General features: G+C 32.8%; 1 protein-coding gene across 12 annotated transcripts in view; it reads right to left on the bottom strand.

Moving 5' to 3' along the window:
- LOC144580101 (uncharacterized) overlaps positions 1–27890 on the bottom strand; it is an 852895-nt gene that overhangs the window by 343996 nt on the left and 481009 nt on the right. For all 12 annotated transcript variants that reach the window (XR_013529026.1, XR_013529027.1, XR_013529025.1 and 9 more), the window contains one exon: positions 13965–14048. Coding sequence is in view for 9 of the 12 variants with exons in the window: in XM_078355150.1 (XP_078211276.1) it covers positions 13965–14014 (50 nt within the window). In the remaining 3 variants the exon portion in view is untranslated. The remainder of the gene's footprint in view (positions 1–13964; positions 14049–27890) is intronic.

Below are 27890 nucleotides of genomic sequence, written 5' to 3'. Positions count from 1 at the left end.
TGAGACAGAGTCTTACTCCGTCGCCAGGCACCAGACTGGAGTGCAATGGTGCGATCTCGGCTCACTGCAACCCCCGCCTCCTGGGTTCAAGCAATTCTCCTGCCTCAGCCTCCTGAGTAGCTGGGATTACAGGCACGTGCCACCATGGTTTCACCATGTTGGCCAGGATGGTCTCAATCTCCTGACCTTGTGATCCACCCTCCTCGGCCTCCCAAAGTGCTGGGATTACAGGTGTGAGCCACCGCTCCCGGCCAAATAATTAATTTATATCAACTTTGGCTTACTGATTACATACAGAACTATTTTTGTTTTTGAGGTTGCTATAGGTCTTAAATAAAGAACACAAAAATAAGTAGAATAGATCTCACGTACATAGATTGGAATAATTAATATTGTTAAAATATTCAAATTACTCCAAGTGATCTATATATTCAAGCCATTCTCAATCAGAATTTCAATGACATTTTTCATAGAAATAGTACAATCATAAAATTTGTATGTAACCACAAAGACCCCAAATAGTCAAAGAAATTTTGACACCGAAAAACAAAGCTGGAGATATTACATCTCCTGATTTCAAATTATTCCAAAGCTGTAGTAATCAAAACAGTATAAAGCATAATAACAAGCACATAGACCAATGAAACACACAGAGAGCCCAGAAATTAATATACACATATGTGATCAACTAATCTTTAACAAGGGCACCTAGAATACCCAACGGGGAAAGAAAAACCTCTTCAATAAGTGGTGCTGGAAAACTGGGATATCTATATGCAAAAGAATTAAATTACATCCTTGTTTTATAGAATATGTAAAAATTATCTGGAAGCCCTTTTTTAGTTTGATTGACAAAGAGTGAATAAGTGTTTCCTGGAAATTTGTAGAAATAATAGGGAAATATTTGAAAGTTCCCTAATTTGTGCATATTTAATATTAAATGGCATGTGGCATTGAGCTGCACATATTTGTATATTTTAAAAATTACAATTGTATTGCAGATGTTAATTTAAATTTGAAGCCAAATTTATATTTTTCACCTGTCATTAATTACTTTTGTAGATGATTTTAATAATAGTAGTAGCCTCTTATGAAGTGATTCATATCATGTAAATGTTTTTGCTGCTGTTACTGTCTCCCAAAAAAGAAACCTGTGTTTTTTCCTAAAATATTATAGAAATAAAAATAAATGCTGAAAATATACTATATATATAGTATACTATATATATACATTGTATATAAAATATACTATATACATTTTTATACTAAAACAGAATGAAAATATATAAATGAACAAATGAGCCATAAAGAGACTAAAAATTAAAGAAGCTAATTCATTGAATATTATATATCTGCTTTTACAAGGCCTTACTGATGTTTGCCAAAATTTGAAGATTTCAAAGATAATTGAAAATCTTATGATAATAAATTATATTTCAGAATATATATATATAAATATAGCTTTAAACTTTCACTATTTGAGAATAGCATTACTATATTTAGAAGGATAGAAAACGTTTATAATCTCATCTTCTTAAAAAAAGTCCAAAAATCTAAAGAGATATAAGCAATATCAATAAAAAATTTCTATAATTTGTCAAGATATTCTGAAATAATAAATTTCTTTCTTTTTTTTTTTTTTTGAGACAGAGTTTCGCTCTTCTTACCCAGGCTGGAGTGCAATGGCTCAATCTTGGCTCACCGCAACCTCCGCCTCCTGGGTTCAAGCAATTCTCCTGCCTCAGTCTCCCAAGTAGCTGGGACTACAGGCACGCGCCACCATGCCCAGCTAATTTTTGTATTTTTAGCAGAGACGGGGTTTCACCAGGTTAACCAGGATGGTCTTGATCTCATGACCTCATGATCCACCCGCCTCGGCCTCCCAAAGTGCTGGGATTACAGGTGTGAGCCACCACGCCTGGCCCTGAAATGATAAATTTCTATTGAATTAACTGGTTACTAATTTTATTGATATTCTTATTTTTAAGTGAAATATCCCAAATAATAAAAACATGTTTTATACTCCTTACACAATAATCTATTTTTTGTAAATGCCTGTATGCCATGGGTTCTTCTCCACCTTCCCAGGACTTTTCTGTAAGTTTTCAAGTTTGTTTATGTTTGTGGTTAACAAACATTACATCCAAAGTACTTTTCTACAATTTAGTTTTCATTTTTATATTTTAAGCTTTAGACTACTTTTTAGCTACTTCACTTAAGACAATATATTGTATATGTTAATTAAGCTAATTTTATTTAATCAGTCTCTATTCATGAATAGTTATCCGTTGCCAGTTTGAGGCCTAATAATTTAATGCAATCCATGTTATTGATCACTGATATTTGCAGTTAATTATTTGCAAAATATTCTAGAGATAATTTCACTAGTATAAAATTCAGACTCATATGAAATTATGACTTACAAAACATGTAATCCACATGAGACTTTTAAACTTTTTAAACACTCTTACAATGTCCTTATTGACACTTTATATTTCTTCATGTACAGGTTTCTATATTTCTTTATATAGAGGTTTCTACTTGTATGATATCTTCTTCCATCATATATTTACATGTTAATTGGTTTATAATGTTTATTCATTTAATGGAGTTTGTAAGAGTGCCTTGATTGTAAGACATTAACTGTATTATGCAACTGCAGCAAAAAACTCGTCTTGAATTTTATATTTTGACCTCTTGCTGACATTTCCTGCTATAATTTCTTTGTAGTCAATTTTTAAAATATTTTCTTTATGCCTTTCATATTATTTATTACATTTCCTTGGCCATCTCTCTTAGCATCGTTTTAAAAATTTTTCAATTTATATAATTAATATTTCATTTTTATTATTATGCATTAAAATGATTGATCCACTTACAAAATGTTTTGTCTAGAAAACTTAGAATTGGAATCTAGCCTTTAAGGAAAAAAAACATTTCTTGCAGGCGAGTTTTTGCATTATCTCTTTCTTTCCCCGTATATAATGTTAAATGCTTTGTTTTTATTTACTAAATTTCCATATGTATTTATGATCAAGAGAATTTGTTTTCATTTATTAGACTTCTGACTATACCTGATTTATCCTAAACACTTTCATTTTAGCAGTTTTATAGTAGCTTAATTGATATCTTAGCATGATATAGTTTGAATGCTGTGCTAATATGAATGTCGGAGGGAATGACATGGAAGATTTTACTGGTTACAAAGTGGCTTATTTATCTCAGCTGGAGGAAGGATGATGGGCAGGGTTGAGACCCCATTTTATCTCACTTTATTTGAAATGGTTCAATAGACAACTTCATCTCTATTTTTTATCGACAGCAGCAAATGTCGATAAGCAAAATATTTGACACCTAGATATTTTATTTTAGCTGAAGTTTTTCAGACATAGGTGAAGCAGACAGCTCTGCACTGTCCACTTTTAGTCGGGAGTGATATGTAAGATTTACAGATCAGGCTGAAATTTTGTAGAAATGTAGAAATTGCTGCCACTTTATTCTCATGAGAAAGAAAATCTCACAACCTGTGATATTAAAAGGCTTTTACTACCTTTCCTACACATCACAAAAATATTGGTATCTTAGCATGGTATCATTTGAACAGAAGAGAAACCTCATTTCTCAAAGTTTCTCAGAAATTGCCTAAATTTTTATGTAGGAAATAAAAAATGCCTACATTTCAGAATTTTTTCTTTCTAAAATATTTACATTTCACTAGGGGTTTTTTGTAAATTTTAAATGCATATTTTTTGCACATACAAAAAATTGTCCCCACTGTTTTTATATTTGTACTTCATTCTTTTCATCTTTTATATAACTGCCGTTTTCACAACTTCTAGAAGAATGTTAAATAAAAGTGATATGAGGCATGTCAAATTAGATTATTTTGCTGTGGTGACAAAACTTTTTTCACTCCTGTCTATCTCTGTTTAGCTGAAGAGAACTATTTCTGTTGTATCCCAGGCTCATGGATACAGGGGCAGCCTTTGTTTGAGTAAAATTGGTCTTCTAGCAGATGAAAAATTGGAGTATCTGAGACATAGGATAGTTATTAAAACTAGATTCTACTTGGAAATGAAGCCATCATTTCCACTCACACTTTATGAAACAAATATGTTATATGGCATAGTGGGTAGGAAGGAACCTGGTAAAAAGGGGAAGCAAATATTCTGACAACCACACAAGGACCATATCATTCTTGCTTTTATATTTAATAAAATTATTGTCCATATTTTAACATTAAGAATGATGATGTCTTCAGTCTCAATCTTTCTCTCTCTCTCTTTCACACACACAGGTATGATCTATTTATATACATAGAATAAAATAAATATAAGGCAAGATATATAAACATAAACATGTATTTATACATATATATTATGTGAAAGGTATATATATCATGTGAAATATATATCACATGTATCATGTGAGAGATAAATCCATTCATTCATTCATTATTAAAAGTTTTGAATTTTTTAATATAGGAATTGAAGTAAATTTTTCTTTACTGTCTTTTCAAAATCCATATATTATAATAATTTTTTAAAATTTATTTTCACATGCTCTAATAAATTCCATTGCTTTGTTTCCCAATCTTAAATTATTTGTACTCTTGAAATAAACATCACTGGCTATGTTTGATTTTTTTTTTTTTTTTTTTTTTTTTTACTATTTCTGTGTTATGGGATTATATTTGTAAATATTTTATTTGTATTTTATTGATATGTGGGTGAATTATATTTTGAAGCAGTTTATTTTATTATGTTTTTTGACAAATTTTGATATTAGTTTTATGCTGACTTGATTAAATATTTTGGAAACTTGCCCAGAACAGGTAAAATTGCTTTTAAATGAGCTTTTCCTTGAGGTTAAAAAAAAAATCACTTTGATTCTCTCTGGTAAACAACTTTTCTGCTGAAGTGGGAAGACTCCTTTACATTTCTGGTATAACTTCTGTGATAATGTGGCAGTGTTTTGATTTGTGTTTTTGCACAATCCGTTATTTGTGTTTTTCAATTTACTTAAAATCCAAAATAAATCACATTGTGATTTTAAAATTTCACCTGTATCTCTTTATATGTCTATTCTTGTTTCTGATATTGGCAGTTGTATGAATTTTGTTTTTACTTCATTAGTTTGGCTAAATATTTATTCAATATTTTTAAAGGATTATATTTTTAATTCATTTATCAGGCATTCTTTTAGCTATATATTATGCAATTATTTCTCCATGCTTATTAATTCTGGAAATAACTTTATATCAGTTAGTTTAGTTATTGCTGAGTTATAAGCTTACTTAGCAACATTCTTTCTCTCTCTACATTATTTAAATGTATTTTTTGATTAAAAATAGTTTGATAGTTTATCCTATATTTAGGTTAAGAATCTATTTTCCTGACTCTAGGTCAACTAATTATTAACTGGAATACTGGGAATTCTTCCTAAGCTCCAGTTGTGACATTATGTATTCATTTGTTTATTATAGATGATAATAAAACTACTCTGTTATGAAGATTAAATGATGCATTGGTTAGACATTATTTTACACTATGTGCTTGAGAAACAATAAACACATTTAAATAATTGCTTTTATATTTTTCTACCTGCCTTTGGACTAATGAAAATTTGCACCTTTAAAAAGTTTTGTGGAAAAGTTTAGGACATGAGGATCCCCAATTTCTTAGTTATCTGTTATTTAACCACATTGTTTATTTTGTTGATTGGCATTATATAATATTTACATGCTATATTACTCTGCTCAGGCAGTTATAAGAAAATATTATAAACTGGGTACTTTTATTTCTCACAGCACTGGAGACCGGGAAGCCCACGATCAAGGTGCTGGCTGCTTTGGTTCCTGATAAGGCCCTCATCTTGCCTTGCAGGCCACTGATGTCTTTCTGTGTCCTCATGTGGAGGAGAGCGAGCGAGCAAGCCCTCTGGTTTCTTCTCATCAGGGTACTAATGCTATAAGAAGAACCCCACCATCATGGCCTCATCTAAAACTAATTACCTCCAAAAGCCTCGCCTCCAAATACCATCACATTGAAAGTTTGCGCTTCAACCTATGAATTTTGGGAGAACCAAATTTCACTCCATAACATTTACTGCTTAGTTTTTGTTTCCATCTCCAGAGTTGTTGCTTTCACCTTCCTAGCTAATTATATTTTGGAGGAACACTTCAATTAGAATTTCCTCCTTATTAATATTTTAATACAAACATTTAATACGCAGCAAAAAATGCTAATAGTCATATCATAGTTGATCTTACTACACACATTTTGTGATACATAAAAACATATAGTTGAACACTTCAGAAATACAGATTTTGTATAATGTATGTAATGCTATTAACTCAAGCATCTTTAATAAGCAGCTTAGAAATAGAAGAGTGTTTTCCATGTTTAACCAAACTTAGGCTACATTTCAGGCCCAAATCACCAAATACAAGAATTTAGATTTATCTGTTTGTAGTCAGTGATTCAGCTGTTTGTTTACTGTACACCAGGAGCAGACAGTTGATTCTCCATTTTCATATCAGCAGGGCATTGATGATGTGTATTTGTCTAACAGCAAGTAAGAAGATTAGCTTTTGATAGAATCTTAACCCAGTTTGGCATTTCTGTGTGTGTTTAAGTGTCTAGACTAAGGCTCTCCAGTAAGACTTTTTTCTGGGCCTGGGAATGTATATCTATGCTATGAAATATGGTAACTACTGCCCATATGTGGCTTTTGAGAATTGAAATATATCTAGTGTGACTAACTGAATTTTACATTTTATATCACTGTAATTAATTTAAATTTAAATGAAGTCGTCATATGTGGCTAGTAGCTACTGTCCTGGACAAGGGGCATCTAGGCCCGTATCACTGGTAACTAGATTGATCAAACAATGCACAGGAGCTTCACAATTACCCCGATTCTCCTTTGTACCTCTATTTACCTGTCTTTTTACCTCTATTTATTCTTTTGGACTAGTCAATTTCTAAGAACAGGGTCTACCACTTCATCTCTCAAAACTTTTATAAAGGAAAAGTTGTGTTGGTCATTTTTAACCCAGAAAGCACAATCTGAATTTTTCCGCCCACTAATGCCATTGTTTTATATTACCATTAAGGTTGAAAATATCTATACAGATGTCATATCCATTTAGGATGTTTATATTATAAGCTCCAAGCCCTCGTGCTGAACTCTGGATTATTCATCTATGTCACCAAGACATGCTTCTTAGATTTCTGTAAGGTGTTATATGCTTGTTTTTAAATACAAAGATATTCTTGGGACTATCTCCAGAGAGACACCTGTGCAACTGACACTTAGCAACCTCCATCAGCCAAAGACTCAAGTACCTTTCACGCTCATCTTTCAGAGCACTTTCACTGTTCTGTACAAAATGCCAGATTTCCAGCATTTGCACTCTCCACCATCGAATAGAATAGATGTCTTCCGTGTCACTAGAGAATACCCACCATAGATTTCCAGTTGCTAAGCATATGCCATTGGTTGTTAAAGGTGATGCTTACTTTTGCCCAGGCTGGGGCTTTTCCCCGACTCAGATAATATCACAACCATGTAGTCTAGAACAGTAAGTCTCATATACTGTACCAGACATTTTCAATATACATTTTTATCAAAGTTGGTCACTCTAATGAACCCTATTCCCTCATTACCATCTTTAATATCCCAAACCAAGGTCCTTAAGTCCAGCTAATCATTGGTAAATGTAAACTATGGGGGAACAGATTTAGGAACAAATTGTAAGGCATATAATAAAATCATTAAAACGCAAAAAAAACTTTTATAGCTCATTTTTTATCTTTAAATAAGTCAAAGTAGACAATACATAAAACATTATAAAAAATTAATGATACCACAATGGTAAAAGTTTTCTTTAAATCTTTGATACGGTTTGATAAACAATCTTGTGTTTGGTGTAATCTCTATATGTTGATGTTATTATCTATAAGATGATGATAACACTAGGAGGTCTATTTCATTTAATACTGAATTAGCCAACTGAAGTAATGCATACATCATACCATATCATGCTTTACAAAGCGTGAATTCAGGATAATGAGCTGGTTAAGAGCATGAGCTTAGAGGTCAGACCAGTCTAGGTTCACTGACAGTGCTGCCATTTAATAACTGTTTTACACTGAGCACACTATTCAACTGTCTAAGTTTCAGATTCATCATCTGTAAAATATCAGTAATAATGCTTAACTTCAAAGTTGTTTGTGCAGATCAAACAAGACAATGTTGATAAAGCCCTTGGAACAGAGTACAAAGAGGTTAGCAAAAAGCAATAGCTCAAAGGAGCTGCTGTGTTCGTGTTGTAAAAGCATTAGAAATGCAGTTGCTTCTCCACGCTTTTTTTCAAAGCTCCTGTTTCCCAGTTAAAAGACACATCTCCCAATCCATAAATTAAAAACAACTTATTTTGAATACGCTTTGCTTGAATTACAAAACAACTATAAATACAAAAGTAGTGGGTGTCAGCACTGCATGACTCCTGGTTTCATTTAGGCAGTCGTGCACTGTATCGCGAAGTAAGCTACATGGTCACAGACCTCCTTAGACAGTAAGAGGAAGAAGCCTAGTCTGCTAATCTTGGAAATTATGATTAATTTAATGGCCTGGTGTCACAGCCATTTCTGTAGCCTGCATTTTGTCAAAATTTGACATGACAAGGATCCTAAATAGCAAAACTTTCATGATCTTTCTAATGACAATTAACAAAGTGGCTGACTAAATTACTTGGAAAATTTAAGAGATTGGAATGAACAGACACATCTCCAGTGAGTCTAATTTTTTTTGAGATGGAGTTTCGCTCTTGTTACCCAGCCTGGAGTGCAATGGCGCGATCTCGGCTCACGACAACCTCCGCCTCCTGGGTTCAGGCAATTCTCCTGCCTCAGCCTCCTGAGTAGCTGGAATTACAGGCATGCGCCACCATGCCCAGCTAAGTTTTTGTATCTTTAGTAGAGATGGGGTTTGACCACGTTGACCAGGATGGTCTCGATCTCTTGACCTCGTGATCCACCCGCCTTGGCCTCCCAAAGTGTTGGAATTACAGGCGTGAGCTACCGCGCCCAGCCCCAGTGAGTCTAATTTGTAAAGTTTCTGTAACTTTACAAGAAAGTAAAAGAACAGAAAATTTTCTCACTTAAACTGAATCACTGCTTTGACAACCATAAAACACACTGGGGTGTTTTTCAGGTACTTGAGGGTTATTGAAAAAAAAAGTGTCTCTAGCAAACCTTCAGATCAGAAGTTGAAGTTGAGTAGTTGCCTCCCTTAATATTCCACACAGCCCCAGTGCCTTCAAAGTTCCCTTTGTACCTCTATTTATTTCTTGGGTGATGATATGTTATGGCATTAGGTAATTTTTTCTCTAAACCTATGACATTGTACTGTACCTACTTCATTCTCTGTCTGAGAACTCCTTTATGCTCTGGTTCTGTTTTTAATAACCACTCTCTATTACAAAGCGCTGTTGTAATCACATCTTTATGAGAAGATGATCAGGCTACCTCTTAGCTGAAAACGAGCTGCTCTGTAATGCCATTGCCACTCTATGTGTTTAGCTATGGGTAGAGTGGAAGAGTTTCATGCTACAGCGAGCAACAATTTAAGAATAAAGAATAATCGCAATGCAGTTAGCAAGCATTATGATTGATCTTTAAGATTTAAATATCTACTTTTTAATAGAACGAAACATTACAGTTTATTTAGTTTGTTTAGAGTCTTGTCTAAACATCTGCCCATTACAGAGCTAAAAACTTAAACACAATTTTGGTCATATAAACTCTTACATATGACATATCAAATATTACCTATAATTTTATAAAAGCAACTTTTAAATTTTTATTATACTATTTTGAGGAAAGCACAAGTAATGATACAGTATTGTTTTTACAAGTAATTATAAATAAATAATTAGTGCATTTGGAAATACATTATCTGCTAAACATAACTATTAATTCCACATTATAATTTTTAACTATCGATATCAACTATTTTAAAACCTTATTTAATGAATCAGATTCATGAACCGCATCTGACTGTGGGAAACATGGCATTACTTGTCTGTAACAAAACTAATCAAGAAAGGAAATGTTACATGTTGATATTTAAACATAAAATAAATGATCTTGTTTAAATTACATTATAATAAAATTTATTCCTAATTATCTATAGATTAGATTCCTGGTGTTAGATTGCACCAAAGAAAAATTTTCCTCAACTATTTCTAAATATTTTCCATAAAATATTTTTCCATAAATTTACATTTCAGCCCATTTCCTAGTGAAAACCAAAACTAAATATTTTTGTACCTATAGAACCTTATCTGCAATTAATATTTTTGCCTAAATGTAAATAAAATAGGTAATGACAAAAAGTTATATCATTTAGTACAGTCCTCTATTTTACTCAAACAAAACGGCAACAACAAATATTTCACTTTTAACACACAGGTACACATAAAATCTGTGTAGCCAGGTTTGGATTCAATGACTATACAAGATTCTGAAAATTAATGTCTTGAAATTGTATCCTAAATATCTGTGGCATGTACTGCTGGTTAATAATCAGTCAGTCTAGTGCCAAAAACATAATTCATAAAATAAAAGTGGATAAACTAGACTTCATCAGAGTTAAAAATGTTTTCTTTGAAAGACACTGTTAGTATAATGACAGAGAAGCCATAGAGAAAATATTTGCAAAAGATATCTCCAAGGGCTTTTATCCAGAATGTATAAAGCATTGTCGAAGCACAGGGAAAAGAGAACAACCCAATCCAAAAGTAGAAAAAAATGTGAAGAGATAGTTCACCGAAGATTATGTAGGAATAATATAGTAGTTATCTGTTGCTGCACACCAATATTAAAACACACCTGGCAGCTTAAACAACACATCTTTAGTAGCTCATGGTCTTTGTTGGTCAGCAATCTAGGAATATCTAAGCTGGACCCTCTGCTACAGAGCTTCTCACTAAGCTGCAATCAAGCTGTTGTGTAGAGCTCGGATCTCTTCTAAGACTGAATTGAGGAAAAATATACACTCAGCAAAACAATGAAATGAGCTATTGATTTGAACAACATGAATAAATGAAAAAGTATACTGAGTGAAATAAGTCAGACAAAAGGATATATATGATATAACTTTATATAAAATTACAGGAAATACAAATTTGTATTGACAGAAAGCAGGGGAATGTTTGGGGATGTGGGAAAAAGTACGAGGAAGGGATTACAAAAGGACATGAGGATGGGCTTAAGGCAAGAAATAGGTTCATTTCCTTGATTGTGGTGATGCCTTAATGCGGTACATACTTAAGTGGAAACTTATTACACTTTAAATGCGTACTGTTTAATCTCTCCCATTCTGTAAAGAAACAAATCTATCTTGCCTCCAGATTCTTTCCTTGTTTGTGCCCAATTCCACCTTCAGACAAAATGTCATCTGAAAGTTTATGTACACTGTTTCAACATCCTCTTTTCCCACTGCCCCTTTTAGTTAATTACAACATGAACTTTGAAATAGTCATAATGTTTTTATTTTTACCAATAAATTGTACTTATGTACTTACTGTGTTTTCAATTAACATGAAGTAAAAACGGGAAAATCTTTAGTGAACTATTTGAGAAGATATAAAATATTTATATCATTGCCTTTTAAATTATTAAAGATCATATGAAAATTATAGAACTTAAAAACTATTATTTAAATTACTCAAATTGTCATTCAAAATTTGAGAATGAGATACTTAGTTGAAAATGGGCATCATGCTAAAAATTCCGCCTCCTGCTCTGGGTGTACAATAGTCTGATATTAGGAAAGTCGATTCATGTCGTTAGTACTACTCTCCTTCTCTGTGAATGCCACGTTTTAAAATTCCATCATTCATTACACGTGGTGAGTTAATTACCCACACATAGGGAGTTAACCAGATGTATCCCTTCCGTCAGGCATAATACATATGATTAATAAAGTATGTGTTGAGACCTATTAGTCTTTACTTTTTAAACCAACATTCAAGTACATATGGAAACATTAGACAGTCCTTTCAAGGGTCTCTATTATATGGAGAAAGGAAAAATGTCATATTCGAGCTTTTAAAGAGATACTCATTTTAAGTTTTAAAGATTAGAATGTTGATATCATTTACTCATCGATTTCATTACTGAGGCATCCTTGAAACAGAAAAAGAAAACAATAAAACATATCTATTAAAATATACCACCTTATATAACATTATTTGACTCTATGGATACCCTTCATTAGGATATATGCTAACTAATTGTGATTTTAAAGACTCTATAAATGAAGATTAAATAATATTTAAGTATAGTTTGAAAAAAGCTACATCTTGCTCTTGCTGTTCCTGTCAGACCCTAATTTATAGCTAATTTTCACGAGTTATAAAGTTCTGTATTACACATCCCCCCACCCATGACACCTCCCAGCTTTTAAAAGAGCTTAATGATTTATTATAGCAATTTAGCAAAAGTACTGCTGCTTCCTGTCAGAATTTACTGGCATCTCTGCTCACAAACTGGATGTAAAATATGTCAATGTGACCCTATCGGTATCCTTGTGGCCTGACATTGATTGCACATTTCCCTTCTTCTGCTTTTATGTATGTGTTTGATCGATCAGATAAACCTCCAACATGTCTACATTACTGCACTCAAATCCTTTTGTTCATAGAAAACAAATTCCCATTAGAACAATAAATGTGAAAAACAAAACAGTAAAATGTTAGATGCAGACAATTTCTACAACCCGATAAAAGACAGAAATAAATAATCTATATTTATTGAACTCAAACCAATCATTTATCATTATAGTAAAAATATACAACAGGAATTATGAGATCGCTTCCACAATGAAAACTGATATGTGAACAATTATCCTCTAGCCTGCTTCATATTGTTCTAGTTCAGTTCTCTAAGAATAAAGATAGTGCTCTCTCTTTACTCTTGCTCTGTTACTTATTTTTCACATGCAAAGATGTGGACCCTTGTGGGAAATAATGTCTAAGACCACCAACACCTGGATAGCTTGTTAATAATACTATAAATGCAAACCGTTTTCCAAATAATAGTAACATCTGTGTCTGTCACCATCATGTCAATGTTTGTGTGCTCCTATAAAATTTACAAGACCCAGAAGAATGCTTTTGCATTTGCTTCTCTGCTGAGTTGGCTCATGCGATATGAACATCAATAATCTTTTACTATTTACATGCCAATGAAACCTATATATCAGAAAATGTATGCTCTGAATAAAACATTCTGACATAAAAGTTATTTGACATAATAAAAAGTAAAATTTTTAAAGTAATGAGGACATTAGTTTGAAAGCAAATACTTTAGCAATTGACTCAATTTTTTAATCTAAACAATTTTAAGTAAATTTTTATATAATGAAAATTTTGTTTTTTATTTTTAAAATTTTACATACTTGTGTTGTTTAATGTCACACGTAAAAATCTCAAACTAATATAGAACAAATTTAATTATAAATAAAAGAATGCTTGTTTGAGGGAAGCATTTATGTATCAGAATCACATACATATTCACAAACATATATAAGTATAGGTATAGATATAAATGATACAAACATATAGGGAGTTGTATCTTAAAATGTACTTCTCTTAGGAATTCATTTTGAATTTGAAATTATTCTGGTTTTAAATGATCGAAATTATGAACCTTATAGAATGGTAACACAGTTGAACAAGTTATAAAGTCACAGAGTACATCAAATGATGAGCCAAAATGTACAGCAACAGAGATAATGTAATCGAGCAATAACAAAATCAAATGAAATAGAATTTTCTAGACCAATGAATTTTCTTGATTAAAAGACTATTTTTAAAACTCTAAATATGCACTTCAAGAAAGAAAACTATATTTATCGATCCAGTTATTGGAAAATATTTACTGATCACTTACCTTGCATCAAATGAACTTCGTATGATGAAGAGAGAGATCAGTGAAAGCATGTATAAGGTTGCCTGTCTTCAGCAAGCTTAAAACCTAATGAGGGAGGAAAAAATAGTAATCAAAATAGGGACTTTAAAACGGGCATATCATAATATGGCTTAGACTTTTAATTACATACTGTGATTGCTGTGTTGAGATAGCATTGAATAAAGGGCAATAGCAGAAATTTAAATTAGGACAGAATATGGCTATCCTATGATTTTGAAGTTTCCTGAAATAAGAATTTATAAAAATTATTAATAGTTCCCCGTGAAGTCTCTGCAGTAGAACCTTGGCTTTGTGAGAGAAGTAGTATTGGTAAGAGTGAGAAAGTGAATTCAAAAGCACCATTTGGAATTACTATACTTTAAAGGTAAAGCTAACAGGATTTTCATATGTGTAAGATCTGAAAATATGTATGTGTGTGAGAAAGAGAGCCTGTATCAGAATCAGCGACAGAGCTACAGACACAGAGAATTAGAAGAAGACAATAGTATTGAGCTAAGAAACTATAAAATGGTATTTGCCATTAAACACAACAGGGGAGAGCAAGTTTGGGGAGTATCAGTAGCTCAGTTTGAGCATATTAATTCTGATTATAGATATACATCCAAGTGGAGAAGTCAGACAATGTTGGGTGTTAGTGTTAGTGTTCAGGTGTAATAGTAAATACAGGAAAAATAATGATGCAAAACTTAGTAAATAAGCAAAGATAGGAAAGATGCGCAGTCAAAGTCTTGACCCTAGGGGTTCCTTAACACTGAAAAATGCTGAAGGAAAAGTGGAAAAGTAGGTTAAGGGTGATGTTCTGAAATTCTGTCAAGGAAGTTTTTCAAGAAGGAGAGAAAGATCCACTGTGTCAAATGCTGCTGACATGTAAATTAAGATAAGAGCTAAAAATGGGCTTCTATTCATAATTTAACAATATGGATACTGTTTATGCTTCGATAAGCGTAATTTTGTTGCATGAGTATGTGAAAACTGTATTGGAATTAGAATACGGTTTCAATTCCAAATGGTTGCTCAAATGAGTATCTGAACTCCGTATTCCTGTTTTTCTTCTTTTTTAAAAATGGAGTCTTGCTCTGTCACCAGGCTTCTCTGCAGTGGTGTAATCTCGGCTCACTGCAACCTCCACCTCCTGGGTTCCAGCAATTCTCATGCCTCAGCCTCCCTAGTAGCTAGGACTACATGTGTGTGCCATGACACCCAGCTAATTTTATTTATTATTTTTATTTTTTAATTTTTCTTTTAGTAGAGACAGGGTTTCACCATGTTGGTCAGGATGGTTGCTATCTTTTGACCTCATGATCCCCGTGCCTCAGTCTCCCAATGTTCTGGAATTACAAGCCCTGATTAATCATATCTGTACTGCTCCCTGATTAATCTCTGTATTGTAAAGGAATTATTTTATTGGACAGCAGAAGCACAAACGGGATTCATTTTAATTCTGGGGTTAGGACACACTCTAAATATGTGTCCATGGATGCCCTGCTTTCATTTACCTTGTTATTCTACTTATTATATTTTAATAATATAATAATAAACTACAAAACCTACATCTATTTAATTGACAAACTACCGAGATTGATATTAGAGGTTGTGGGAGAGGATGTGGATATTAACTTATGAGTCACTGATGGGCAGGTAAGCTGGTAAAATATTTTTGGACAGCTGACAATACTTGCTATATTTAAACAGCAAGATACCAAATACCTTCAGATTTTATATTTTAGTGTATTTCCACAGGAAGGAAAAAACAAAAGACACACTAAAATGTCCACTATTATTAAGAATAATCACACTGGGTTTCCTGAAACGTTTTTATTAGCAATTAAGTCTCTGATTTCAGCGGTACCTTTATCTAATTACATTTTATATATTTTAAAATTTACCACTCTCTGAGAACAAAGAATACTTAAAAATTTTTTTTATTTTATTTTAAAATCCAGGATGCATGTGCAAGACATGCAGGCTTGTTCCATAGGTAAAGGTGTGCCGTGGTGGTTTTCTGCACCTATCAACCATCACCTAGGTGAGCCCTACATGCATTAACTGTTTCTCCTGATGCTCTCCCTCTTCCCTCCTCCCAACAGGCTCCACTGTGTGTTGTTTCCCTCCCTTTGTCCATGTATTCTCATTGTTCAGTGCCTACTTATACACAAGAAAATGTGGTGTTTGGTTTCTGTTCCTGTGTTACTTTGCTGAAGATACTGGTTGCCAGCTGAATCCATGTCACTGCAAACGACATGATCTTGCTCCTTTTTATGGCTGCATAATATTCCATGATATATATGTATCACATTTTCTTTATCCAGTCTATCATTGATGGACATTGGGGTTGATTCCATGTTTGTGAATAGTGCTGCAGTGAACATATGTGCATACCTGTATCTTTATAATAGAATGATTTATATTATTTTGGGTATACCCAGTAACGGAATTCCTGGGTCAAACGGTATTTCTGGTTCTAGATCTATGAAGAATTGACATACTGTCATTCATAACAATTGACTAATTTATATTTCCACCAACAGTGTAAAAGAGTTCTTATTCTCCACAGCTTCACCAGCATCTGTTGTTTCTCAACTTTTTAATAATTGCCCTTCTGACTGGCATGAAATGGTATCTCATGGTGGTTTTGATTTGCATTTCTCTAATGATCAGTGATGTTGAGCTTTTTTTCATATGTTTGTTGGCCACATAAATGTCTTCTTTTGATAAGTGTCTGTTCATGTCCTTTGCCTACTTTTTAATGGGGTTGTCTTTTTTTCTTGTAAATCTGTTTAAGTTTCTTGTAGATTCTGGATATTAGACCTTTGCCAGATGGATAGAGGGCAAAACTTTTCTCTGATTCTTTAGGTTGTCTATTCACTTCTTTTGTTGTGGAGAAGCTCTTTAGTTTAATTAGATTCCATTTGTGTATAATATATATTATTTTAGAATACAGTGGTAACATTTTTTATGCAGAAAATTATTTCAATCTCTTTTAAAAATATTTCTGAGCATGAGTTGTTGACATAAATACATTGTTTAGTTTATATAAAAATGCAGTTAATATACATTTTTGTTACTTAAACATTTTTTATCTTGTGGCCATAGTCAATGTTGTGCCTCTTAAGAACATGAACCTGACTTTAATTTTTAACAGATTTCTTATTAATATATATTCAATATCATTTTGTATGATACATAAACAGGTGCACTGTTAGAAGCAAAGTGCCATCCACTCTACTACTGCCACTCCATCTGTTCATTTAATAAAGTTCCTGAAGACATTACCAAGAGCAGAGGACTTTGTGTTCAACCCGAGTACTTTCTAGATCTTTTATTTTCAATTAAGTATGAGATAAAAGAACTTAGCAGTAATAAAAGTCACACTTCTTGGAGAATGACTCATTTTTTTGCGTGCTTAACATTATGCAGTAAAATAGAGTACACTTCTCTTTCCCGTTGAATCTATGTTGGTACTACAGTCTGTATACTTGCATTATTGGCTTTCTTAAGATTCGCTTTAATTTAAATACAATGAAATAATGTACAAAAATGACACCACCTTCTTTCCCTCCTCTTCTCTTCTCTCCATACCAGACAATTGTCAATTTCCCTTTCTCCCCAGCTCCTTTCTTCCATGCTTTTGGCTACCTGATTTTTAATAAATTTCTCCATATTTCTAATCTTAGTATTTTAGAGACCAAATATGTGGTCAAATTATATATATGAAAAATTAAAATATGTTCAAACATTAAACACAATTCCTTCTCAGTTTGTTTTGTAATTATTTTATATAAGCTAATGTCTGCCAGTTATACATCAAACACCAATGATTGTCAAGCTCTGCTTTGTTGTCTAATTGCATCACAATCTGAGTGGTTGGCTGAAAAAGTGGTAGAATATGGTAAGATTTTGCCAAATGCAAGAAAATGAATCAATTTAACTGGGCAGACAGGTGCTAAAACTACTAGATGCCAAGCTTCAATTTCATACAGTTAGAAGAAAGAAAAATGTCACCTTTTCAAAGATTGGCAATTGAGTAACCCATCCCTATCCGTCACCTTTCTTAAACTTACATTTTACAGTTCAGTTCTGCTGAGCTGTCTTTGTTTATTCTATTTATTATGTACCTTAAAGTCTTTTTAAAAATTACTCTTTCTGTATATAATGCCAATTTTAACTTTCATAGCGTACTAAAGCTTTCTTATTCCTAAAGACCAATCTTAGATTACCTCTCTTATAGTAACTTCTTATAAGAAGTATCTTGTAAGAAATAATTCTCTTCTTTTGACTATTCGAGCTTACCAATTACCTGCTTCAATCATTTTACGTTACATTGAACATAATTATTACATTACATTGAAACTACTGTTTAAATGTTTGTCACTCTCAATATACAATAAGCTCCTTAAGGTACAGATGGTGATTTCTTTTTCATCTTCCCTATCTCATGTATAAAAAGCTTCAAAGTGTTTACCTAACCACTAAATGATACAAGATAACTGGGGAAATTTATTTTCATTGAACAATTCTTATTGACACACAAACTCACGAAAATGACCAGAGACCTAGGTGAAGGTAGGTTGGGAATCCAAGAAACCTTTATTATTATTATAGTGAAGATTGCTGCCAAGTACTAACAGATTATTCATCAGCCTTTATTGTTGTGATTGTTTGGTTAGTGTTACATAACCCATTACTAAACATAAAATCATTTTCTGGTCAATGACGCACACATACACAGAAAAAAAATCACTGTTTAGCTCTATATTCGTTATCTTTATGCTTACTTGCCTTTTGCCATAGGTTTTATGTGGCACCTGTAAGACAAATCTTATCTTGCATTACCTCTTTAGTATTCTCAATGTGATTTGAGATTAGTTGTATGAAGCAGATTTGGAAATTGCTCAAGTTATACCAGTAAAACATTTACATCCTATTTCTAGTGGCAGGAAGCTTCTACACATGACTAATCACATATGCTATGCTGATGTTATTAGCTTCAATTTCAGACTGTTTTTGGTTTGTGAATATAAACTATGACATAAATTTTATTAGTAAGATACATCATAAGACTGTGTGGCTACAACCTTTGTTCAGTAGGTTTAAATGTCAAAAATATCAGAATATAATTTATTTTAAATTTCATGAACCAGAGTAATCCCCAAAACTACCATTTATCATATCATTGACTTTTCAGAAACGTAATGACTCCCCATTAACTGCATGTCCATGTTTGACATTTGAGGTTGTTACAGCTAACCTGTCTTCAGTTAAACACAACTGTGTTTCCTGTTTACAAGACTGCTTTGAGTCATTCGAGTAATTCTTCTGCTTCTTTCTATAACCACCATACTAATATTATACTCATTCTGCTCTCAAACCTTGACTGCCTTTGCTTTTCTAGTATTTTCTACTCCATGTTCTTCAGTGACCCAATTTCAAATATACTTTTTAACCTTCAGTTTTAATTTTCACCCTCTCTGGAATGGCTCTGCTTGTAAAATTTCAAGATCTTTTAAAAAAAGCAATGGAGAGTATATTTTAAGTACATGTTTAAGTTCCTAAACTCCATGAAAAATCACAAGAAATGCTTTTAAAATAAGAATGTATACAGAATATTTTAAAATTTATCATTAAATATTAAAAGGGTTAGAATTAAATGTTACAAAAAACAATCTGCACTGTTTCTAGGAAATTTAGAAATCCAGGAGTCAGAGGCGAAAAAATATTGTCATTCTTTTTTGCTGTGAGATAATCACTGCTGTAACACGTTTTCTAGCCATTGCCATGGATTTTTCATACCTAAGATTGACTTTATGCACACCATACATTGCATATGCAATGAAGCATTATGTTATTCATTACTAAATTATGAAGAGTTTGAATATGTTAGGCAAATTTGAAAAGGTAAAAAAGAGAGAGATAATTTTACATAATTCAGATTTTTCCACTTCTCATTTTATCAAGAAACATATGTGCCTCAGTGAATAGAGATGAGCAATTTGGTTCTGCAATTTTTTTCAGATGCTTTCATGTTCTATGTGCTTATCACTATATATGATTCTGCTGTTAAACTATATACATTTATTCAAAATGTCTTTAAAGAAACAGAAATATGTACATGTGATGTTCAAACAAATAACAGCAATCTGTTCTAATGCTAGAAGAACAGAAAACTGCTTAGGAAGCATAATGAAATTATATTTATGAACAAAGCATTTTAGAGGCCACTTAAATTTTTTCAAGAGTATGTTTGACTATATGTCATCTGCAGTTTATGTAATGATATAATTTAGCTCTTATAAAGTATATTTCTTCACTGTATTAAATTTTTAGAAATATCATTTTATACATCTAAAAATATTACAAAGTCATTGTTGAAACTTGAAAACTGTATTCTCTCTTAAGGACAATAAATATTCTCCAATAAAATGACAGACAAAATTGTTGGTACATTTTTTTCTAGTAAATGTTGTACAAATTACATGCATTTTTTTAATTCCAGGAAATATATTTTGAGAATCTTTTAAGTGTTAGGTTATGTGTAAGAAACTAAATTTAAGAAGCAAAAAAATAGACATGGTCTCAGACATAGCATTTAACATTATACTATATATATATTTCAAATGATTATGAGAACTTTTTGAGATTTTTACATAGATGACAATAGTGACAAACTTCAGGATGTTAATATTTGCCAGTGAGCCAAAATGACAATGAAAACATTGTTAAATTCATTCAATATATAGTTTAAAGTTACAGAAAATAAGACACATTTCCCTGCAACTGAATGTCTCTATATTTTTCTCTCTGAAACCTGGCTTTTGTAGAATAAGAGAGAAAATGCTTCTTCCATCCAATCAAGGTACAAGTGTAACAATAAGTCGAACATTTTAAATGCTTATCAAAATAAAGCCAAGATGTTATTTCAAAATACTGGGCTCTATTATGTGACCTATAAAAAATTCAAAGCTGAACAGTATTACTGAATAAGGCAAGACCCAATAGAAGGAACATGTTTTTTATTGTGTTACCCCAGTATAATACAAGTTATCCCAGCTATAAAGAGCCAAACTTTTCAAGAGCGCAGCTTAAAAGATGGATAAAAGATAATCCATTATCTTTTAGATTTCTGAGTTGTCTCATAATAAAAAGTATGTAAAGAGTTTATAAGTAAGTTTTTACTATAAGTTTCTTCTAAAATGACAGCCCTGTTTGAGAAAATATGATTTTTACTCTCTAATGCCATGCTAGCAGTATTTCTTTCCTCTAGAAATAATGCATCAATAAAAACATAAGTATGTGGGTTATTAGTGTGATTTCTTAAAGAAATTAGTTAAGCCAGAGGTTAATTATGCGTAGTTCACTAGCTTTTGAATGCCAACAATGATATTCTTTACAAGGCATAGAGAAGATTTAGTTAAAAAAAAAAAGTATACGTATCAGAAAAGTAATTACTACTTGGAAGTGGGAATAAGAATAGGTTGCAGGGGATCATCAATAAGCAGTGAAATTTGCTCAGGATAATGGGCTCCAACTGCATTCATGGTGCTGCTAATGGCATAATTTTGTTCTTTTATATGGCTGAGCAGTATTCCATGGCATATACGTATTACGTTTTTTTTTAATCCAGTCCACTGTTGCACTGTTGTTGGGCACCTAGGTTAATTCCATGAATTTTCTATTGTGAACAGTGCTCCAATTAACATAGGACTGAATGAGTCTTTTTTGGCAGGACATTTTTTTAAATATATATACCTAGTAATGAGATTGCTGGGTTGGATGGTATCTCAGTTTTTACTTCTCTGAGAAATCACCAGATGGCTTTCCACAGTGGCTGACTGAATTTACATTCCCACCAACAGGATATAAGCATTCCCCTTTCTTGACAGCCTCCTCTGCATCTGTGTTGATTTTGACTTTTTAGTGATAATCATTATTCCTGATGTAAGATATTATTGAGGTTTTAATTTGCATTTCTCTGATGACTAGTGATGTTGAGTACTTTTTCTTATATTTGTTGGTTACCTGCTTGTTTTATTTGGAGAAGTGTCTGCAAATTAAGACTAACTGAAAATGAAGTATCACATTTTCAACTTGTAAATGGAAGCTAAACCCTGGGTACTCATGGATATAAAGATTGCAACAATAGACACCAGGCACTAACAGAGCAGGGAGGCATGATGCAGGGCAATTATTGAAAACTAGTTGTTGGGTACTTTGTTTACTATCTGGGTAACAGAATCATTGGTATCCCAAGCCTCAGCATCATGCAACATACCCATGTAACTAAGCTGCACGTGTATACCCTGAAACTAAAAAAAATTAAAATTATTAAAAAAAATTTAGAAATAAAAATGTTTAATAAGTTACAAAAAGTAAGTGGCAAGAAGCCAATCTTTCAATAAAAATTTCTACATAGAGAAAAAAGAAAAAGCAATGAAAATAATATAATTGTAATTAAGTTTAAAAAATAATGTAACTAGCATAATAAACGACACCCAAGCCAGGGAAACAGAATAGAGAACCCCAAAACAAATCCACATGCCTACAATAAATTTACATTTGACAAAGGTACTAAGAATACACACTGGGGAAAGACAGTCTCTATAATAAATGATATTGGAAAAACTGTGTATCTATATGCAGAAGAGTGAAACTAGGTCCCTATCTCTCACAATATACAAAAATTCAAATCAAAATGGATTAAAGACTTAAACCTATCATCTAGGAAACTACTGCAAGAAAACATGAAAAAAACCTATCATCTATGAAACTGCTATCTATGAAACTACTATGAAAACAGGAAAAACCTATCATCTATGAAACTACTGCAAGAAAACATTGGTGAAAATCTCAAAGACATTGGTCTGGGCAAAAATTTATTGAGCAATACCCCACAAGCACAGGTAACTGAAGCACAAATGTACAAATGGGATCACACCAAATGAAAAAACTTCTGCACAGAAACGAAAACAATCAATAATGAGAAGAGATAACCCATAGAATGGGAGAAGATTTGTAAGCTACCAACAGTACAAGGGTAAATGACCAGAAATGTAAGAATGTCAACAACTTTCTAGGAAAAGAAAAGAAAAAAAAAACCCTCACCATATGATTAAAAAATGGGTGAAATATTTGAATAGGAATTTCTCAAAAGAAGAAATATAAATAGCACAATGGCTGTATGAGTTCATTTTCATACTACTATAAAGAACTGCCAGAGACTGAGTAATTTATAAAGAAAAGGGGTTTAATTGACTTGTGGTGCAGTATGGTTGAGGAGGCCTCAGGAAACTTACAATCATGGCAGAAGGTGAAGGGGAAGCAAGTCCCTCTTCACAAAGCAGCAGGAAGAAGAAATGTTGAGCAAAGGGGGAAGAGCCTTTTTTAAAACCATCAGATCTCGTGAGAATTCACTCACTATCATGAGAACATCATGGGGGAAAGCATCCCTATGATTAACTTACCTCTACCTGGTCTCTCCCTAGACACATAGGGATTCTAGGGATTATGGGAATTATAGTACAGATGAGATTTGGGTAGGGACACAAAGGCTAACCATATAACTCGAATATGAAAAGTTGCTCAACATCATTGATCATCAGAGAAATATAAATCAAAACTATAATAAGATATTACCTCACCCCAGCTAAAATGGCTTATATCCAAATGTCAGGTGATAAACACGGCAGTGAAGATGTGGAGAAAAGGGAACTCTCACTCACTATTAATGGGAATGCAAATCAGTACAACAATTATGAAGAACATTTTGGAAGTCCCTCAGAAAACTAAAAATTGAGCTACAATATGATCCAGGAATCCCACCTCTGGGTATATACTCAAAAGAAAGAAATCAGTATATTGAAGGGATATCTGAATATTCATGTTTGGTGCATCAATGTTCACAATAACCAAGATTTGGAAGCAACCTAGGTGTCCATTAGTAGATAAATGGATAAAGCAAATGTGGTATGTATACACAATGGAGTAGTATTCAACCATAAACAAGAATGAGATCTTGCCATTTGCAACAACATGGAAGGATCATTATGTTATGTGATAAAACCCATGCTCAGAAAGGCAAACATTGCATATTCTCACTTATTTGTGGGATCTGAAAATAAACAAATGTACTAATGGTCATAAAGGGTTGAGGAATGGTTACCAGATGCTAAGAAGGGCAATGGGGGATGGGGAAGCAGGGAGGAGATGTGGATGGTTAATGGTTACAGTAAAAATAGAATGAATGAATTAGACCTAGTATTTGATAGCACAACAGGGTGACTATATTCAAATAATAACTTAATTATACATATAAAAATAACTAAAAGAATATAATTGGATAGTTTGTAACGCAAAGAATAAACACTTGAGGGGATGGATGCTCCATTCTCCATGGTGTGATTATTATGCATTGCCTGCCTGCATCAAAACATCTCATGTACCCCATAAATATATATATATACCTACTATGTACCCAGAAAAATAAAAAATATACATATAATGTTTAATATATGTCAGAATAAGTAATACATTTTTACGCTAGTTATAAAGTTATTTTAAAATTTAAGCTAAAATACCTAGTGATAATGACGTATTGGATAAAAATTAAAGGTCATTTTGGGTGATAAAAGTTAAAAACAAGAACTTATTACTCAAAGGAAAGGAAATGCCCTAAGAAAAACAAAACCATAATCTGGATAATTAGAAAGTTCAAAGTTATTTAAAATGTGTCTTCTCTCCTTTAAGCTCAATGGTTATTTCTTAGAATATTCTGAGTTTTGGAAATGGATGTTTTCTAATATGAAAAATCTATTCCCATTTTTAAATAGGAAAAGATGTATGAAATGGTACTAAATTATTAAATAAAAATGTTCTAGATGCCTGCAGTTCTCTTATCCCACTCTTTCTATGCTTGTTGGGGATATGCAACCTCAGAATAGTTCTAAGAACTAACCATGGGGCTTAAAGGAGAAAAGAAACATTTTAAATAACATTAAGCTTTCTAATGGCCCAGATCATGGTTTTGTCCAAAACCCAAATAATCATAATATATCACAAGAGAAGAACTGTTTTCTTTAGTAGAAAAGAAATGCTGGATGCTAACTCCCAGAGAAATAAAAATTATTTTATACTAATATCTACTAACATTTTATTTATTAAAATTTTTAAATCAGAGTTTTTAAAATGATTTTTAAATGATGAATAATATTTCACTTTTTAAAATTTTCTTTGTAAGGTATATTTGAATCTTAAAAGACTACATTTTACAAGCAATATTAAACAGTACAAACTGAATTCAGGTCTTCAAATATACTAGAATAGAGACATTGGGAAAAAAGTGAAAAAACATTCAGCTGAGTAATGCAGTACACGCAAAATTAAGAAGCTACTGAGAGTTTTCAAAGGACATATTCAACTCTAGTCTAATGTCTGCTATAAATAATGTCTGTTCTCATTAAAACACAAACTCTTCATGAAAAAAAAGCATGTTGTATTAGTGAATAACATCAACACAATTTTACAGTTTGAGTACTTAGTTGTACCTGGGATTTTATGGGTTCTCTTTTTATGTCCTTATGTACTTGATAATTTCTTTCATGTGTTTTTTTTTTTCTCCTGAAATTATTTTCCTAGGGAAGTAGAGGTGGTATCATTCATTCAATATGGAACCATGCAGTGCAGTAATAGTTACATGTAGAGTATAATTGAGTGTCAAGAATATTAGATACTAGAAACAAATGGTACAAACACATATTTATGAAGTGAAATTACAATTTAAAAAATATATTGATGAAAATGCCTTGTATTCTCACTAAAATAAAACTTGTGAAATAGCTAAATGTAAGTTGTTTTTTTGATTTTCTTTTTTAAACTCATAAAGCAAAGCAACACTTCTGAATTTCATTTGTGGACAAGAACATTCACAATATATTCCTCAAATTCCACTGTGGCCAGTTCTGAGAACAGTGTTGTGCCAGTGTCGCAAAGCCATGACTTGTGTGTTATTTTTTTCCAGCTGCTAAACTTGCGTGATTGTCATGGACTCGTCTACCATACTGTGATAATGTACAGGCAGGAGATGTCTTAAGGATTTGATCCCACAATACGAGGACAGAGATTAGCTGTTTCTCTTCTGGCTTATTTCAGAGTACATATGCAGTCAGGAGGAATAGCTTACTAAAACATTCATTTTGGCTATCTTCATTTATCAACTCTTCATCTGATACATGCCGACGATCTTACACTGAGCATAAAGTCCTGAAATTTTCAGCAGTAACATGGCAGAACGTCATACATCTGTCTCCTTCGTGTGTTTATGATAGAACATTTCTTTCCTGTGGGAACGCTCCCATGTGAGACCCCCAAGTAGTGGGTCACACCATATGGTTGAGCTTGATCCCGGACATGGGCCCCCTGTTGGAGGTAGTTGAGCTATGGGGAAGAAGGACTGCAAGAAAGCTTATGTGATATACAATAAATAACACATTAGAGGTATTATTCTATTGTGCTGAGGTGATGGGAGGCACAGTGTCCACTTTTGGTTCTCATGGTGTCCACTTTTGGTTCTCTATTCATTATAGTTTCTTCTTAAAGTTATGACTTAAATCTTCAAAGCAAGCTGATAGTAAAAATTGCCTTATGTCTTTCCTGCACCTGGACATTTGATGTGGTATTTACAATACTGCTTGTGACTTAATGATTTATAATGTAGCCTGTGATTTTCTTGTGAAACTCCTGCCCTAGATAAATAGTTTCTTTTAAACTTCTAAACTTAGATATTGCACCTGGACTCTTGTGACTCATAATTGCACCCCCCCTCCAACGCTTTAACCTGACTATGTATCTCCCTGTTCCCAGCCTATTTATCCAAAATATGGTGACTTGTGATTGTATTGTAAAACTTTCTGTTCCCACAAAACACTGATCCCATGACCTAAACACTTCTACTTGTAACGTATATAACCAGACCCTGAGTTCAATAAAGCTGTTGATGAAGCATCTGACTTCTCGACCCTCCAGACCCTGTCTGTTCTTTCTTCTTCTCTTCCCCGCACCCCCCTTTCCAGGTTGGGACCCTTTTGCTGGCCAAGAGCCCCTGGGCAGACGTGCCGGCCCCCACACTTTCCAGAAAATTATGGCAGAGATTTGTAAAGTATCAAGAGAGCTTTTAGATAGCAGTTGCAGCTTAACTACACAGGCTGACAATGACAGTGCCACATTTACATCAGCCATTACAATGTCCTCATTACAACATTGTTTGTCTCTCAGTATCACCATCTGCCTCCTGATTATAGTGCGATTTTGTTCATACAACTTTATGCTATAAATTTAATGTTTGGTATATAACATTGAACGTGATTTCCTAACAACTCCACACAATCTTTTCCAACAAAATCCTTTAAAAATTAAATAACTAAGTAATGTGTATCCCCTGGCAAGGTATCTGCCACCAAAGGAAAACTCCAGTTGATGGATTTGAATCTGGCACAATATCCTTAAATTCCACTGCAACTGAAAAGACATGAAAGTAGAAACAATCACGGGAAATTGGGAAAACTTATGCAGAGCACAAATTGTATTTTTTTTGACTTCCCTATGATTACAAGAATCAGTCTTCCTTTCATCATTTTCATCTCGTCGAACCAGAACTCTGTAACTCTGGATGAGTAGCAGGTGACTGGTAGCTTGAATCATCAGTTGAGTTGAACCTAACTTCTGAAATTGTTTACACTCCCTGTAGACAGTTATATTTCTTACCCTGCCAAGAATGATAGGAAGCCTACATCTGCTTTATATGGATGGTTTTTGAAAAAATATGTATAAAATTTTCATGTCTGTCTTTAAAGTTTACTGTGGAGAGACAGGAAATAATAGTAGACCATAGAAATAACT

This window comes from Callithrix jacchus, chromosome 18 (assembly GCF_049354715.1).
Source record: "Callithrix jacchus isolate 240 chromosome 18, calJac240_pri, whole genome shotgun sequence".
Taxonomy (NCBI): domain Eukaryota; kingdom Metazoa; phylum Chordata; class Mammalia; order Primates; family Cebidae; genus Callithrix; species Callithrix jacchus.
The sequence above is the reverse complement of the archived record's forward strand: the minus strand, read 5'-3'. Positions and strand labels throughout refer to the sequence as shown.